Genomic DNA, 19,218 nt, shown 5'->3' on the forward strand with positions numbered 1-19,218 from the left:
TTATAATATTTATAAACACGATCTACAACGGCACCGTGATTTACCCTTGCGTTTATCATTTTATTTGATTTATTCGAAGTTACCATCCTTATCAATTCAATGTTCCGTTTCACCATCATTGTTATGATACAATACATTGTTTATGTAATTACACGAATAAGCAATGGTTAAGATTTGTATACTGGGATACTTTATTTTCAAAACTTTTATATTTTGTTCCTGTTCTGTCACGTTCTGTAACATCTGATCTGGCACAAAGTCATCGTTTTTGAGTACGAATTGTTTAAAAAGTATTACACCGAAATGTTTAGGATTCCGTTTCAACTTCCATTACGAACTTTTTCCCATAAACAACATTGATTTCACCTTGACACATAGACAAAACATTTCTGTCGGATAACCGGGGAGGGGGGAGGATCACGTTTGGGCCCTTGTTTTTTTTTTTTAAATTTGATATTGAAGAAAAATGGGTGGTACATCTCCAGGGGCGGATAGGGCAGCCGGAACACCGGGAAGGGCCGCTACTTATATTGACGAAAATGGATCGATGAAAAATATTAGTACTAACACTATTATACATAGATACACTATTGTACATACATAAAAATAAAGGTAAATTAAAATAATACTGATAATAAATATTTAAATCTAGCTTAAATCTATAAATATCATAGTATGATTGAACAGTAGGGAAGTCCACCTTATTAATTATATCATCATCATTATATAAGATATATAATTGATATATAATTATATCAGCTATCGAAAAATAGTTGCGAGGACCACCGTCCTAGTGTTTATCTTGGAATTTGGGTATTATTTTTGTGCTTATTTGTGACCCTCTGCTGTTATCCAATTATTGCCATCAACCAATATAAATCATTATTATTATTATCGAATACAGATGTACGTTTTTCATATAATGTATTTCCAACTATTCACTACATCATTCTGCTTTTGTCTTTCTTGTGTACAACGTACAATTGTACCTATGTAATATTACATACCTACAAATCGATTAGAATTTAGCATATTTTACTATAGAATATTTTGGAGTTTAGTCGTTTAAACAAGTAGGTACATTTTTGTATTATAATTTAAACTATACACATCATAATAATTGTTATTAACTATTTATATTATTGTTTTTTGTAAATTATAATATAATATTTTGATCATACGCTACACGATATTGATCCAAAGCAGGGGCGGATCCAGAGGGGGCGAATGGGGCGATCCCCCCCCCCCCGTTCACCATAGTAGACTTTAGTTTTTGCCGTAATTACTTCAAGGGTAAATAGGGAAATCTTAAACTAATTTTTTTTATACCAACTTATGCTGGTACTATGTTACCACTTATATTTATTATTTGGTGATATACTGATATAGTTAAATATTCGTAACCAAGTTTTGTGTTGGTCGGTGTTTCCGAAACGTGATAACTGATGATGATCAACGTAAAAATCGTTAGGTACCTCTATAACCAACAAATTTGTAATTTATAAACTCTATTGTTAAGAGACACATTGGAATAACTAAAAAAAAATTATTATTATTATTATTATTACTACAGTAGAACTTCGATTATCTAGGGCAATGGTGGGGAAGGGTCACACGGAAAAATGAAAAACACGGTTAATCGAGACGTTTTATTAAACGAATTATGAAAAAATTTATAATTTTATATCCATATTAAGTGTGTACGATATTATTTTCTCAATGACTGTTTTTGAAACGGTTATAGCAAATGCTAATAATACACCTAATAATATGAAACAAATTCGACAGACTTGAAAATTTCCCAAATATATTAGTTATAACGTGATTAGATAAATATGATTGTTGAAGAACTTCTATTAGACTCTATTAATTATAACTCATATCTACCTGTGACATATTTTTATCGCTGAAAAGTTCGTTTACGCTTTTCGATAATCTGTACATAATATAAAATTCGTCCGACTTAATTAAAATTTTCAGACGAACAATTTCGAGCGACGATAATTTTGGAAGACTGAGCACGGATAATCGAAATACGGTAAATCGTGGTTTCACTGTGTATAATTTTTTTTTAAGATTTTTTTTATATTAATAAATAACCCATATAAAAATTAATATTTTTAATTTTATCTATATAAATATCTATATCATGTGTGTCCGTTAAAAATCACCCCCTCGTTATTTCAGTCTGGATCCGCCCCTGATCCAAAGGTTATAAATATACCCACATGTTTACTTTTATTTATTGATATATGTATACGAGTTAAAAGTTTTAGTTACTGTTTATTTTACCAGCACAACCACTAGAATATAAGTGAATCTGTCAAGTTATCTTTTACAGTTATACAATTATAATTAGTACAATACGTACTACTCAAGGCCGTATCTGGGGGGTGGTCCAGGGTGTCTGGACCCCCCCCCCTCGAAATTTCTTCAATATTTCACGAATTTTTAAAATACTTATTTAATTTTAATAATAATATAAATATTTTCAGTCAAAAATGACTTAAACCCCAATTAATCATTGACTGCTTTTAATTTTATATCATAATATCATATGAAAATACGATATTAATTTTAACAAAAGAAGATTAAATCTTTTTCTGTTTTATTTTTAACCAAATATCAAAAGTTGAAATACATGTTTTGGACCCCCACGAATACTAGATACGGCCTTGGTACTACTGTAATATAATATAACATAATAAAATAAAGTTGTATGGTAAAATAATATAATAATACGACTATATTATAGTGATATAGTAAAATAATAAATGTGGTTGTTATAGTGAAATATTAAATTTACATCAATTTTTACTAAAAAAAAGAGGTAGTGATTGACAGGTTGGTTCCCTCAAAGTTGAGGTAATTGTTTTGTTGGAACTTGGATATGATCATGTGAACCATTATATTATATTTTTCCCGGTTAGATCATGTCTATTCGCCCCTGTACATATCCCCCTGCTCATATAGTTAGTATTCCATACTAAGAACCTATAACATTAATTTGAAATTTATTTTTTTATCCATGAGGGGCTAATCTAATGGGTTTAGCCTTTGATCATATCGAGTCCTAAACCATTAGATCATATAATTATGATCCAAAGGTTTAGCACTCGATATCGACATGTTATTAACCCGCTCATAGAGTTTTTCTACTTTCGTAACATTTTTGTAATTAATTTTAAATAAAGTCTAACAGTGCATTTTATAAGGAATTTTCACTGGGCGACAAAAAAATGTTTTTCTCAAAATAATCAATGTATAATATCATAGTACGATTATAGTATTACAAGTTTGTTTCGTATTATTTCGCCCAATCTTTTAAAATACGGTCGACAGAGTATTATCACTGGGCGACATTTGTGTCGCCTAGTTAACTAGTTAAAAAATGCACTGTAGCCATATATTATAAGTACGGAAATTTTATTTAGTATAGTATTTACTATTTTTTTCATGATTATTATAAATATTATATAAACTATTGTTATTATAATTATTTGTTTTGTTATGAATAATATATTTTTTACATAATTTTGTTACACGAAAATTGGATATTATTTACTATATATTTAATATATTTTTTCAGTAATTTTTATTTTTCATTCACTACTAAAACTATTTAAAATAAAATATTTTACTTTATTCACAAAATAATTAGTTATTTATGATTTTATTTTTTATTAATTATTTTGATTTGTTTTTGTCCAAATCTGGGTAATGGGTGCAAATTTCATATTTGCAATATATAAATGAGCGCGCTTACCATAGTCTGCAATATTACCCTATTTATACCACAGTGGATGTTTTTAATCAATTTTAGGTAGTGTAAATCAAGATTTTTGTTTAATACACTGTGCATATTTTACTTTTACTGCCACTACCAATGGTTCTTGTAGCTATTCTGTGAATTTTACAGTTTCTTTAAACTTAGAACTAAAGTCAATTTTATTGTTTCTAGTTATTTTATTGTATTCTCCAAAATCCAAAATTAACAGATGTATAGATTAACTTATTTTTAATATCATCTTTGTTTAATAGTTTTCTCGCTTTTTGAATAGAAACTGCTGAAGTAGAATCAAGTACTGACATAATACATTTTATTTTTTCGAAGTTCGTTAATTTAGGTCTATTGACTTGCTGTCAGTACTTCAAATACATACACGTATAAATAAATCATTAACAATCGTTTATCGATGTAATAAATCTCGAACTTATATCGACCGTAATTAAGTTCAATTATTGTTATTATTTTATTTACGTACTTTTGGAAACATGGGAAATTGTCTGCATTGAAAAATACAATCGTATACAAGTAGGGACGTCATTTCAACTTTTGAAAGGGTGGGGTAACTGATTAAATTTGTCGACTTCATAATATTTAAAAAAATTATAGTTACTTATATATTTAAATACTCGTATTTAATATTTATGGACTATCATATTTATAGACTATCAATAAAATATTTTTTCGGAACAAAATATGTAAAGATTAGTAATGAATAATGATGTCATGATGATAAACAAATGATGATAAACATGAAACGTCTCAATTTACCCAATTAAATAATAACATTAAAGATAGTAAAACATTAATTTATTTACTTATCCTAAAGGCTATGAGTTTGTTACCTATCAATAGGTTTAATGGAATAATAATATAAATCTAATTAATTAAATACTTATAATTTTATTATTTGTATATTTAATACTCTATAGAACTTATTTATAGAAACAAAATTGTATCTCAAATATTATGTACTGTAGTTTGGGGTGAATAAGTATGATCTTAACTTTTTTTTATAGATTATGAGCTCAATTTTTATGGTATATACAATGATGAAAACTGTTTTATAAAGATCACATTAGAAATATATATAGTATACCAAAAATAAAGTTTATAAGGTTTGCATAGTAACGATTATCATAAACCGGGGAGGAGTCAATATTTCCCAACTTTTAATAAACCGTAAACGTGTATGTAAAAGAGAATATTATCTGATTTCTGAGTACAAAATAGAAAATAAAAGTTTACTATTTACCGATTTTAGCATTTGATTACTGGACAAAAAATTGCCGACTTTTTAAAAATTCTTTAGAGTGAGGTATTTGCCATAGTCTGCCCCCTTTTAAATGACGCCCCTGTTAAGTAATTGTATACGAACAAATTGTCGAAATATGTAGGAAAAAATGGAATTATTGAGAAATAGGTGTACATAAACATGTACTTATGGAGAAGTATGTAAAAATATGTAAAATTGAATTCTGTAGAAACCGCTTATTAGAAACACGGATAATTGATACAATCGCATTATTGAAACAAAATTTACAGGGACGGACCGGCCGTATAATAGAAAATTAAAAATAAATGGAATTAATGAAACATCACATCGGTTATTTAAAACAATTAGGCGAAGGTCAGTTGACGTATAACCGTTTATCCGTGCGATAACCAATGTAATTTAATCTTATCTTTGCTGTCATTATGTTTATATTTTGACTATACTTTATCTTAAGTGCAGTACGTCCTATGCGATGTATAAAGGTGCGTTTACACGCGAACGAACGCGAGTTCGGTTAACTAACGATTAAGGCGCACACTTATAGAGCAAAACTGCTCCGAGCAGCTCGGATCATCTCGGAGTAGTTTGGACATCATTAGAACAGTGTTAAGTAATTAACGCGTGCACACTAATCGGTCAACATCTACACATAAAAAAACAAAACAAAACATGTTCAGTCTTGATCCGTCCGGGGTTCTATTTTTGCTCCGAGCAAAATACGAAAACCAAAGTCACTTGTTTATTTTACGACTAGTCAGTGGCGAAGTAAGGGTATGGCGAAATGTGCCTACGCCAATACGCGCGAATCGCAAAGGGGCGTACGATTATGCAAAAGTCGTATTTTTATCCTACAATCAAATCGAAATTTTTTTGTTTTATTATTTTTTCGTTATACTTTTTGAAATACGTAGATGTTGTAGTAAGTCCAAGGCTAAGCATATTTAATAATCAATATTTAATAATTAATATTTAACAATCAATATTTAACAATCAATATAATTTAGTATGGATATTAGTAAATAAGCCTACGTGCAGGAAATGGATAAAATAAAATAATTTAATAACTAATCTAAAAATTAATACGCCTGCATGTAGGAAATTCAGGGCAAAGGTGGAAACAACAAGTAGTTTTCACCTCTAAACATAATAATGTTAAATCGACAGTAAAATAAAGTAATATTAGAAATAGGCCACTTACAAACAAAAATTAATCCAGAATTATTGTCTTGTTCTGTTCTGTTTTGTCAGTGTGAATGGAATTTGTTCCAAACTATTTGGAACAAAATTTTCCGCGCAGCTCGAAGCAGTTTTGCTTTTTAGGTGTGCGCCCAGCCTTAGGCTGGTGTAAACAGTACGCCGAACGCAAACGAACGGCCATTTGTATCATTCGTTCGCCTTCGGTGCGGCAAGATCAAAATAAATGACATTCAGTGTGAACGTCATTCAGCTCGTCACAACAGATTCGCTTGTGTTCACCTGCATTTGAGGGTTTAATAATCAACTGTTTTTTAGTGCCACATTTATTTGTAAACTAGTTGATAGGTAGTTAAATACTAATTTATAAATTATGGATTTCTCTGACGATCAGTGTATCACGCTAATTAATTTATACATAGCGCGTCTTATTCTATGAGACCCATCAAATCCTAAGTATAAATTAACGAAACTTAAAATCGATTTTTGGCTCGAAATAGCAAGCGATATTTAATTATTTCATGACCACGAAACTAGAACATGCCAGTAGAAGATCGTCCTCGCTTGACGATCTTATTATTAAACATTTTAATTTATCAATAATATTCTATCATACTGTAATATTTATACATGTAACACATTATTTATATAATTTCGTATTTAATAATTTATATTGTAAAATTTTTTAGGTTCCAGAAATTTCAGTAGAAAAGAAAAATAAATGCTTACATATCTAAAATAAATAACTTAATTTTTCTTCTTATCATTAATATTTATGATGCCCCCTAAATTCATAATACGTTTTATGCTCTAGGGAACTTGCTCCATTCCCCCCCCCCTTGGGATGGCTATGTTCTTACTATAGATATTGTTAGCTACGTAATAAACGATAATTAAATCGAAATTAAATAATTCACCGTTATTACTTTTATTATTATCGTCTGCCCCATACGTAATTTGTACAATTTGAGGTATTAGTGTCACGAAAACTAAAACTAACGATTTAATTATATTTATATTATACTTAGTCATATGCATGATATAATAGGTTATAAATAATTCTAAATTAGTGTCAAGAAAACTAAAATCATTAATTAAATTAAGTTTTAATTATCCTATATGAAATTCAGTTAATTAAAAAAAAAATTACTGAATTATATTAAATTCAAACGTATATATTTCAGACGCGTACTTAAATACATGTATTCAAAAATTTTTTATATTCTATTATGTATTATTTGTAGGGGTCGCATTAAAAAAAAAAAAGAATTGGGAGTCGCGATTTGAAATAGATTGGAAACATCTGAAGTAGAATATCAAAAAAACCAGATGACATCTACTATTTAAAATGCTTCTTCTTTTTAGAAATTATTACTTTAGGTATCGCCCATTTATCAATTAAATTATATACATTTTATGAACCTTTTACAACACTTGTTAACATCGATTTTGTTTTAAGTATATATCAGACTATTTTTATTCATAATTATCCCTTTAATTTTATATTCGATCAAACGTATTTTATTTAGTTAAACAAATTATTATTTTATGTATTGGAATTATTGTTTGTAAGCGTAGAAACTAAGGTTGAAAAATGGTCAGTGATTTAAGTTTGCTTATTACCAAGCTAATTAAGTGCTTATTGCTATTAATAAATAATAAATTTGTGAATTCAATTAGATATAATACATTTAAGTTTAGTAAATATATGATCTAGGCATGAATGGTTGCATCCAATTGGTAATGTATTACAATGAAACATCTATTAATGGACACATATCAATAGTGGACCCTTCCCAATAGTGGACACTTTTAAATTCCCCGATAAAAATGTATGCATATAATAGGAGTTATAAACTTCTAATTAAGAACACTCCTAATAATTGACTTGGATACTAAAAACTGGTACCAAAATTAAAAAATACCTCTCATAAATGGACACAATACCGAAAATAATTAATATAAACATGATGTTGAAAATGTTTAAGTAATAAAAAGAGTATATTTATATTTTATACATTTCGTTCATATTTTATATTATCTTAATGGTTTTCCTATTCGAAAAATGACAAATGGTTCGGTTATGAGCAGAACATAGTGTGAACTTGTATCTACGTTAAAATTAATAATAATAAAAATTAAAATTGAACTTAAAAGAAAAAATAAATATTTTTAAAACTAAGGAAGTGGAAAATCTAAGTATATGAATATTAGCAGAACGGGTTTGCATAAGCAAATCACAGGCAAATTGAAATGTTTTGTTTTAATGTTTTCTATTACTTGATATAAAAAAAACATCTCATTTAACGAAAAATACAGGAAAGTAAAATTATCCCCTTGTATCAACTTTTTTTTTTTTGGTTCGAATTAAATTAACACATTAAATACATAAATACATGAGTTATATAAAACTTCCAAATACATACGATTAATAATTAAATTGTTAATGTAAATAATAAAACCAACACGATGTACAGAAATTTGAGTTTTAAATAAATTGTATATTAATCTATATTTTTTACAGATTGACAAGATCGAAATTAAACGAATGTTATACATTATTGGATAACCTACATACAATTTACAGTTTGTTTGCGGTAAGTTGAAATTCGTTAAAATAAAATAAAATTTATAATTTGGTATAAGCATAAAGAGCTCATTTATAAATTTAAAATATTTATTTTGAAAATGTCCCTATTCGAAATTAAATTTATTAACTGATTATTTCATCGAGTATTCGAAAAAATATCACTTGTTAAAATGTATCATGATTTAACTTTACCAAAATAAAATAAAAATATATATTTTAAGTACTGGGCCATAATCTATATTTTTTTAAGGCTAGATAAAAGTAATTTAAATAGTATTTTTAATATATTAAATATATAATAACTATAATCATGATTCAAATTTTTTTAACAGTCGATTTCCTCACCAAGTTCCGCGACATTTCGTGGAAGCCCCGAAAGTACAGAAATTTTTGATCCAAACACGAGAAGTTATGCGTACAGAATATCAGTAAACCACGAACAACTTATTAACAGCGTTGGTATTACAGTCGATACTATATTAGAAAACTTTGATTTTGAATCCATAGCAAAAACATCAGAACCAAAAAATAAAAATACTTCTATGGAACACAATGCAAAATCAAAGGATAGATTTAATAAAAAATCAAGTAGAAAATCAATACCATACGGTTATGAAAAATATTTTTCTTCAATAGAATATACAAGACTAGACAGATCGAAACCACAAAAAGCTATAGTCAACTTCAGATGGGCTCAAGCTAATAGATTAAATAACAGCATGGATGAATCGATAATAAACGTAAAACGCAGTTTATTAGGTAATAGTGATTTGAGTTGGCTGAAAGGCTATAAAATACCCAAAGTTACACCCGACGAAACAAAAGTTAAGGTTAATGTTAATAAAGATCAAATACGTGTTAAAGAGTTTGCAAAAAAATTCCTTAATGTTAATTTTCTTATTAACCGTGATGAAAATGAAATGAGTAATAAAAATCACTTGAAATGGTCAGCTCTCGAGAATAAATGTTTTAAAACAATTATTAAAAATGCGGTCGAAAATTTACATTTTGATGTTCGCACACTAAACGAAGAATATAAAAAACAACATCCGAAAAAAGTTCAATGTTTACAATTAATAGTGAAGAAAAAAGTTCTTAATAATCCATCTTTTGGACATTTAATAAATATTCTTACTGACTACGGGAAACTCGATGTATTTAATATAATTTATGAAAACTCCAAGGAAAACACCGGTGGTAACATTGATCATGTAAAACTTGACAATCCTGAAGTAGATTCGTTAAAATCGCTGGAAGTCGAAAGTCGATGTAAATATAAATATATAACTATATAAGTATATATAAATGGTATTAGATTAGTTTGTTTATGTATGATTTATTAATTTATTTGTTTGACTAGCTCAAGAGATGGAATTCAAAATGAATGTTGAAGATCCTGGGGAAAATTGTACTATAAAACGTGAACCCAGGGATAACCACTCGGTGAATTCAAAAAAATTGAATTTTGAAATTAGTATGTATAAATCTATGTATTATTGAAATATAATTAATTTAATTAATATTTTAGACAACGACGAAAAAAAAATACAACACCCTTCGACAAATCCGGAAAAAGATGAGGTATTAAAGATCGAAAACGTAGTATCACTTTGTAAGTTAAAATATAATTTAATAAAAATGAGATTACCATAGTAATATTTTGGTAGATTGAGCTTATTTGCATGCATATTTCAAGAATTAATGTATTTTATGATTGATATTTGTCTGATGAATCCCAAACACTTGAGTAAAGGTTGTCAACATTTTGAGGTACATGCCCTTCTCACCACAATAAGATTGAATTATGTTTATTATATATGTTCTCTTTTTATATTCAAACATATAATTGGTTTTGCAGTCGGACACACGCTCATAACTCTTCCCTGTTTTTAGAAAATCTCTTTCGTTCCATATCACTTAAAAGACAAACATTGGAGATTATTTGCTCGAAAATAAAGTCCTCGGTCTTTCTTAATTACAATTTCCCTTCTATACTCTGTAAACTGTTAATATATACTATGTGTATATACTGTTTGTATAAATTGTAGTACAATTATTATTATTATTGTTAACATCCACTGTTTAAATTGATGAAGACTCGTTTGCGCACAAGATTGTGAACAATAAAAACCAACTTTTAGTTAAAATTTTAGGTGTACAGGATGTCCGTATACTCTAAAAGCATAACGTTTATTTTCAATCGTAGTTTCCAATCAGGTTAGGACAAAGTCGGCTCAGGGAGTCACAAAAAAATATAAGTTTATTAAAAAAATAACTGAAAAATGATTCTGAGATTAGAAGGTGGCTTATACTTTTCCGATTTATCACATTTAAGCTCAAATAATGTCCCGGACGGATTTACTAAAATAATTTCAATAGTGCCATGTAACAATAAGAATGAATTTTTCAGACTATATATTAAAAAAAATATAGTGATTTTGGGCCAGAATTATAAGCTAGTGTACTAGACAATAACCCAGAAATAACGAACGGAGCTGAAAATTTTCACATATACTTCAATAGTCAATTGCATACTTCCCATTCTTACATTCGTATTATATTTTACATTACATTTCATCTTATATTTTATTAGTTATTCAAGTATTAATGGAAATTCAAGTCGATATTGATTTAAAAATTAATTTATTAAAAAAAAAAAAAAAAAAAAACACGCGTAGAAGAGAAATATTAAAAACCAAAATTTTACGAAAAAAATATATTCTGTTTACAAATTTACAAAAATTGATATTTAACTTTCTTGTTACGCGTTCATGTTCACACAGAAGTTACAGTTACGCGGCGGAGTTACGATATGGTGTTGCGGTACGCGCGAATGTTGTAAGTGTGAACTCGGCTTTAGATTAATTAAATTAAATTTTAATAATTGTAACAGCTGGAAGTTGAGAGCTGATTTATAATGATTTAAACCTTTTAATAATTTATCAAAACAATTATTATTTTTTATATTAATGATGATAATATAATAAAATAATTATCAAATTTGATTAAAAAACGTGGATGACACGAGGTACAATATTTAAGAGTTGTATTTTAATTTTAATTATTATTATTGGTGCACAAAAGTAACAAATAATAGTGTGGTAATATTTTATCATTATATTTTTATCACATTAGTTATACTAAAAAATTGGATACTTTTCGATTATTGGGGTGGCTACTAGTTGCGTCGCGCGGTAAAAATTACTTCTGAATTACGGCCCGAGTTTTTTTGGGGTGCATACGAATTGCGGCCCAAAATTTAAATTTAAAAAGCTTCATTTTCCTTCATATTTATTAGATCCTGTAGTTAGGTTATTTAAACATTTTGGCACTGGTAAAAACATATATGATATTTTTTATGGTTAAAAAGTTTTTTTGACATTAAAATCTGATATTAAAATGTATTGTTTTTATTAAAAAATTTCAGCACTGGTAAAAACGTATATGATATTTATTGAAGTTAAAAATGTTAGTATAATTTAGTAAAATTCGTAGGTATTATGACACTGGTAAAGACTTGTATGATGTATAAATTCAAATTTGTCAATTTGGTTTTCTTCTAACCGTTTCATAGCATTTCTAATAAATGTTTCTTTTTCAATGATAATTGTTCTGTGAAAATTTAAGTTACGGCTTCTTAATTTTATATTGGTATCCTTCTGTGCATTTTTCAGAACATCGATGAATACAAAAATATTAGGATGAGCACTGTAGAACAAAGCGTTGAATTTCGAATGAAAAGCCTCACAAAATATTTTATCAGTCAAGATTAAATTATCTATAGTTAGAAAACCCGGGCCGCAACTCGTCTGTACCAAAAATGAATTCGGGCCGCAATTCGGATTAGAGCTTTTTTCGTTGATATCTTTGGGACGCAACTAGTATGCAGCTGATTATTGTACCTACTCTAACGGTCGGTGGCGGCGGTCGGTAAATAACCGAAATTCCGTAATCGAGCTAGATTATAATTATTTCGATGTTGTCACGATTCATCACAAACTGTCAGTTCCCTGATCGACCATGGTTCGTTTCAACTACGATATGTTGTGTTCGGTGTGTAATGACGAAGAAAGTGCGATATGCTTTTTACCAAAATTAACAGTGGGAATCGACGAATCGTTATTTACACGGGGTGAAAATAATACTAGAAGGATTCTTCCTCAGCAATGGGGTTTTTGGAGGTATATTCCACTTAGTCTTAGACATTTAGAAACTCTTGATGTTTTCATGGTAATAGTTTCAAATAAATGTTATACTCCTATACAAATGAATTTCTTTGGTTACAAAACATAAAAAAAAAAATCATCTGTTTATTTACTCAAATCATAAGTGATATCATTAAATTCGTGCCATAGAAGAGCACCAAAAATTGTTCATGATAGTTTATAAGTCTTAAAATTTGAAATAAACAAATAATTGTACGTGTAATACGGGGAAGAAATACGTTTTACCAAGGTGCATTATATAATTGTATCATATGTGCTATAAGAGGACAAATAAGTGAAAAATACTTATTATGTATAGTACAATATGATATTCTTATTTATTTTATTAGGTCTACAAAAGAAACCCATATTGAAAGTTAAAGATCCTAGCGATGAAGATTCTTCTGTGAAATGTAAATCAGACCTCAAACGATCATTAAATTTAAAAAGATCGAAATTGAAGACTAATATATTTAAATTTGTTCATTATTTACAGTACTGGGATGTATTTAATGTAATCAATTAAATTTATATTTTAGATGTCAAAAAAGATACAATACAAGCATGTCAATCATTTTCGACAAATCAACAAGAGTCTTTAGGAATTATGCAAATTGAAACTGAAATTAATAGTGATATTGAAGACATGAACTTATTTCGTAAGTAGAATTTGAAATTTATACGAATAAGAATATCGTAGTTACTTTTTGGTAACTTAAGCTCATTTGCATGCATGTTTCAAACATTAATATAGTATTAGTCTGATGCTTCTCGAACAAAAGACTAATGAATAATGGGAAATTAATATGTTTATTATGAGATATATTATATCACATCTATTACAATATGATAATACTCATGTTAAATTATTTATTACTTCGAATAAAATTCTGAAAATGTTATTGTAAACAATATTAATATTAAATAGTATAATAGTAATAATAATAATAGTATAATACTAATTTAATAGTATTTATAAAAATTTGATTAATATTTTTGAAATTCGAATACAACACCGATATAAATGTTGGTGTTTGTAAACAAAACGTTTCGACACGAGAACTTCGAATACATTTAATTAAATGTAAAATTTTTTTTTTTGTTTTTCGGCCTTTAAGACCATCCCGTATAACAAATTTCCCTCCATAAAAGTAAGTAAAGTTATTTTTGATTTATCGGTAATTACAGATATTCATTTTTGTTCAATTAAAAAATAATTTAATGAAATTATCATTACTTTTCAATAAAATGAGTTTAATTTTGTATCTTAGAAATATCTTGGAATAAGTATCAAGCACAAATATCTAAATGTGATTCTAAAATTATCCGAAATCAATTATTATTTTGTTACTAAACTTAAGTATTTCTGTAGATGTAGAATATAATAATAAAAATATGTCTTGTACTTACACCACAAATCGTATTCAATATTTTATGTTTTATTATTAGTGTACTCTATTGGGCGACGCCAGTAATGTAAAAGAGTTTTTTTTTATCTGCGACGATTTATTTGCACTCTTCGATTAATTTTCGATATCCGATGACATTGATCTATTCATTTTTTAAGCTTGGCATAACAATAAAATATTTACTATAAAATCCACGGAAAGATTATGTACGGCATGTGGTTGTCGTCTTGGTATTGCACGTTCGTAGAAAAATATTCTACATCGACAGAAATTGTACCTGTAATCACTACGTCTGTACATGCCTCATAGCCTGTCTGAATAAGCTTTTTTTTTCCTTCGCCGATTTATTGTTAATCATACGTAAATTTGTGTGTATCTTTAATCCGATGTCGTTAGCTTATTATACTATACGATTGAGAATTGCGGATCTATGGGGTATATAAATCGATTAAGAATTTTTTTTTTAGTTTTTATATTTTTAATTGATACTTTTAAATATCTGTAAATATTACAATATTTCTACTAAAAACCGGTTTTTATGTGTATCTGTGTCTTGTGTTTCGACTATCTGATTAATGTGTAGGCAGTAATCGTAAGTAGAAAAATAAGGGAAATTGTAATGGAAATGAGAGAGTTGATTCGATTTGATATTATTTGTATATGCCCGCTGGAGAATATAACAATCATTGAAAATACAACATAGGTACATGGTCCAGTATGTTAATTCATTAGAGGGTTAGTTACCATAAGCCGTGATTTGTTTCTAGCTGTGTACAAATGGTGGAGGGGGAAGGCTGGGGAAAAAATCCAGTTTTGAAATGGTTAGAATGAAAAATATATACGTCATGAATATTTAATGTGAGTATAAATTTAGTATTTTTCCATTACGATGGAATCAAAAAAACATACCTTTTTCTTCCAAGGAGGTATAGAAATAGGCGTTTGATATTAACATGAAAAATATGTATATATGTAATTTAATTCCCCCTCATATGGTAATTGAATGTACACCCCTGTTAATTGAAAATACTTGATCGGTGTTTATTTTAAATGTAGTATTTGAAGAATGGCATATATTTTACAATGATTTAAAAAAAAAATAAAAAACTTTAGACAAAATGTTGAATACTTTCGAACATTTGTTCAAAATTTTTAATTAATGAGAAGACAATCCATATGCGTGTATTTTCGAATTTCAAATTTTTAGTTTTGCAGGCAGTTATTTTTATTATTTTTCAATTATTGATTTATTTTTTATTTTAGTTTCGTACAGCCTTTGTATTGTAACATATTACACCGTCCTGTTACGTAGCTATCGAATTTTTTCACGTTAATACTATTTTAAATTAAATTAAATTTGATATTCTTGCAATTGTATTCTTATTTTTCTTGTTATATCGAACTATAGTTATCAGCTATCAAGCAATATTTTGGTTTTTATTATTATCAGAGTATTTCAATATTTAATTATAATAATAATATTGTATGCTAAGATAATCAGCTATATATTTAGCATAATGTATATGTTTTTAAACGTGTCTTATACAGTCCTTGCTGATTATAAATTATAATGATTAAGCCATAATCTATTAGAAACGCAAATAAAAAGTTTAAAAAAAAAAATTTACATCAAAATTCTCATAAAAAAATATAACACTTTAATGAAATATAAAATTGTATTACAAATATTATTAACATCCACTGTTCAAATTATACATACGCGTGCGGAATCACAGTTAATGCTTTAAATGGATATTACTTAAATCAGATTTATACCATACTAGATTTGATGTTTGAATAAAATATATATTAATTTGAAAATTTCTTTGTAGTGATGGTCTTGAAGGCCAAAACTTTTAAGTAAGAATATGTAGAAGTAGATTAATTTGCAAAATCATTAAATACGCAGCCCTTTTTACGTACATAATACTCTCATATTTGTAGTCTAATCCAACTACTGCCGCAGAAATAATATTATCCATGACGTTTAAATTGATTTTTGATTTTTTAGCCGAGATAACGATTGTCAAAGATGAATATTTCACAGAAATAAAAAGTGAACCGGACGAAGTAATTTTTACATGAAATTTATGCAAATATTATAATTATTTAGTTCTTATATTGTATATTATTTTATTTATTTATTTTTTAGTTTTTTAGTGATATTATTTTAGTGTAAATACATATCAGCTGACTGAGTTATTAATTATATTTTAATATTTATTTTCTGAATATTGTAATCTTAATAAATAGTTATTTTTAAAATATTGCCATATGTATATGTATGTTAAATAAAAAAAAAATTTGATGGACGCCAACCAAAACGTTTATAAATTTTAAATTTATTATTATTATAAATTTGTATTCTTATTGCAGACGATTAATTAAAATAAAGTTGATTTATCCACTATTACGAGTTTCCATGATTATTTGATGTCTATAAATGATCAGATAATAATTTAATACGAAAGATTGATGAGACGGTGGTTTCATCGATTATTGGTAAATAAATAATTTTTTTATAGATAATGCGTTCTGATATAATACACATTTTTCCTTCATGATTTTTTTTCTTTCAAAATTAAATTATTTTTTCTTTATATAATTATAAAATTAAATATACATTATATGATTGGTTATAAGATTACGACTAATGAGTGACAACTATCATGTATTCTGGGTTTAGCAAATTATAAAATATTTTTAGACACAAATGTTGAAGTTTTAGATTTATTTAGGTAAGTCGAGTACATGAAAAGCGGATGGAGCTGGTCAAACTTGCAAATTTCTATAAAACGGTTTATAAAATAATCTTCGAGGTACAAGCGGAGATTTTTGGATTTTTTGGTTCGTAATATTACGTATTTTTCCTCCCTTTTTTTTTTTCTTTTCGTAGTTTGTCGCAACATACAGCCAACAACGTCTATAACTTACGCGTGATTCACATTATCATTTTACACTGAAATCGTAGAGCGCGTAACTTTTACGAAACGATCTCAATGGAAACCGCTAGTAGGTTTACTGTATGGGATACCGCGCTCTAGTGGCTTAAATCACGTTAGAACGAGATACATCCGAACGCACGCACATCGTCGTAGATAGAGCTGCCGTATCAATTATTTTGTCAATAACATCAAGTGAAAACGATCGCACGGTTATGAACTTGCGTCGCGTATTTTTTTTCATTGGCAAACGTAACGTAACGGTAATGAGCAGGGCGCTTAACTTATAGGCTTTTATTATATGTTATAAGCGCTATAATATGATCTTTTAAAAATAGTCATGTAAGCGCCTTAAATAAAAGCAAAATCCTTAAAATTAAAAGCAAGATCAGAACTGTAGTGGGGATGAGGAAAAATTTTCCAGTTGAATGAGTTTAAGAGTTTTTGCGTAAGGTTTGCAGTGTACGGTCGGGCGTTGTCATGCAAAAACAAAATTTTGGATGACAACTTTCCGCGGCGCTTGTTTTGGATAGCTCTCCAAAGGTTTTGCAATGTTTGGCAGTACCTCTCAGAGCTAATTGTTCCACCACGCTCGAGAAAATCAATAAAAAGAACACTTTGCCTGTCTCAGAACACTATTGCCATGATTGTCGCCAAGGAAGATAGCACAGGCGACAGAATTCTATGACACAGGAATTTCAAAGCTTGTATCCCGCTATGATAAGTGTCTGAATTTGTATGGTGACCGTAGAAAAGTAGTATATTAGTCTCTCTTTTACATGTATGTAATACAATGTTTTTCTTGTACTTGGTTTTTTTACATTCCAAGACGTTCCTTACTTTCTGAATAGCCCTCGTATAACTTATGCCATACGAATAAGAATTAGTTAATCAACATGAATTAATTGCAAGCATAAATAATACATACTACTGAACCTAATTAGGTTCCTTTTATGAACTGAAAAAGACTTAAAAAACAAAATAGCACTTATACTTTGAAATATGCAACACTCCATTTCGTACTCAACTAAAACGACTGCGGCAGAGAAAACACAGGCGAACGTTGCGCGTCTGGACGCTGCAAACAGAAAACCTACTGTCAAAAAAAGAAAAATAATATTTGATATTGGCAATGATATTGATCGTTTGTGGGTTGTATCGGAGATCTATTCAATATATTGAACCAATCAAAATTATTTTGATATTTATTGATAGATAGTCAATATTATTGTGTCACAGGAGCAATTACTAATACTATTGTCAATGTAACGTTAGTATAGTTTCTAAATGTGCTACAATGACAAATGCGTGTCTTCGAATAAATCATTTAAATCGTAATAACTTTTTTTGACAGAAACAAGGAACGAAATTTTATTTTAGAATGCATTGAAGTTTACTGGAATCATTTTGCATTGTGTGAAGTATAAAGTGATGAATATATGGACAAAACAAAGAAATATTTTGCATATGATGTTTTATTGAAAAAATATCAATACAATTTTTAACGTCTACATTGGACGAAATTAAGAAGAAATGAAATTATATTTTTTCGCCATGTAACATGACAAAAGTAATAGTAACAATCACGTTCTCTTTGCTAGACATTCTGAACGAAACTGAACAATATATTGATGGATACTATTGATTGTTTGTGTACCACAAAAATTGAATAATTTATTAAAACATTTATTGATATAAATATCAATATTATTGACCGTGTATGGGCTTTATTAGATTAACCGCGCTCCACGTGTTTCAATAAAACAAATTTGTTGAACGCAGTCGGTTTTACAGCTCGTAGATAGATCTATCAAT

General features: G+C 28.1%; 1 protein-coding gene and 1 long non-coding RNA gene across 2 annotated transcripts; both read left to right on the forward strand.

Annotated features, from left to right (window-relative positions):
* The first annotated feature begins 1,008 nt into the window (after window positions 1–1,008).
* LOC112694350 lies at window positions 1,009–9,266 on the forward strand. Its single transcript, XR_003149562.1, has 3 exons — window positions 1,009–1,073; window positions 8,782–8,854; window positions 9,180–9,266. It is a non-coding gene; the product is annotated as an uncharacterized LOC112694350 (long non-coding RNA).
* Window positions 9,267–9,853: 587 nt separating this feature from the next.
* Window positions 9,854–16,546, forward strand: LOC112694328. The gene is made up of 5 exons (XM_025569765.1): window positions 9,854–10,116; window positions 10,208–10,321; window positions 10,376–10,459; window positions 13,592–13,711; window positions 16,473–16,546. The coding sequence occupies exons 2-5, from the start codon at window positions 10,216–10,218 to the stop codon at window positions 16,544–16,546; spliced, it is 384 nt and encodes a 127-aa protein (XP_025425550.1). The 5' UTR covers window positions 9,854–10,116; window positions 10,208–10,215.
* Window positions 16,547–19,218: the final 2,672 nt, after the last annotated feature.

The sequence above is a fragment of the Sipha flava genome, unplaced genomic scaffold (genome assembly GCF_003268045.1).
Source record: "Sipha flava isolate LNK unplaced genomic scaffold, YSA_version1 127_pilon_pilon, whole genome shotgun sequence".
In the NCBI taxonomy this organism is placed as follows: domain Eukaryota; kingdom Metazoa; phylum Arthropoda; class Insecta; order Hemiptera; family Aphididae; genus Sipha; species Sipha flava.

Excerpts from the sequence above, each read along its gene's own strand:
- LOC112694328 (XM_025569765.1), top strand. The coding sequence starts at position 10,216 with ATGGAATTCAAAATGAATGTTGAAGATCCTGGGGAAAATTGTACTATA. Across the intron at positions 10,460-13,591 it reads CGAAAACGTAGTATCACTTT|ATGTCAAAAAAGATACAATA; the intron begins GTAAGTTAAAAT and ends TTTATATTTTAG. Across the intron at positions 13,712-16,472 it reads TGAAGACATGAACTTATTTC|CCGAGATAACGATTGTCAAA; the intron begins GTAAGTAGAATT and ends TTGATTTTTTAG.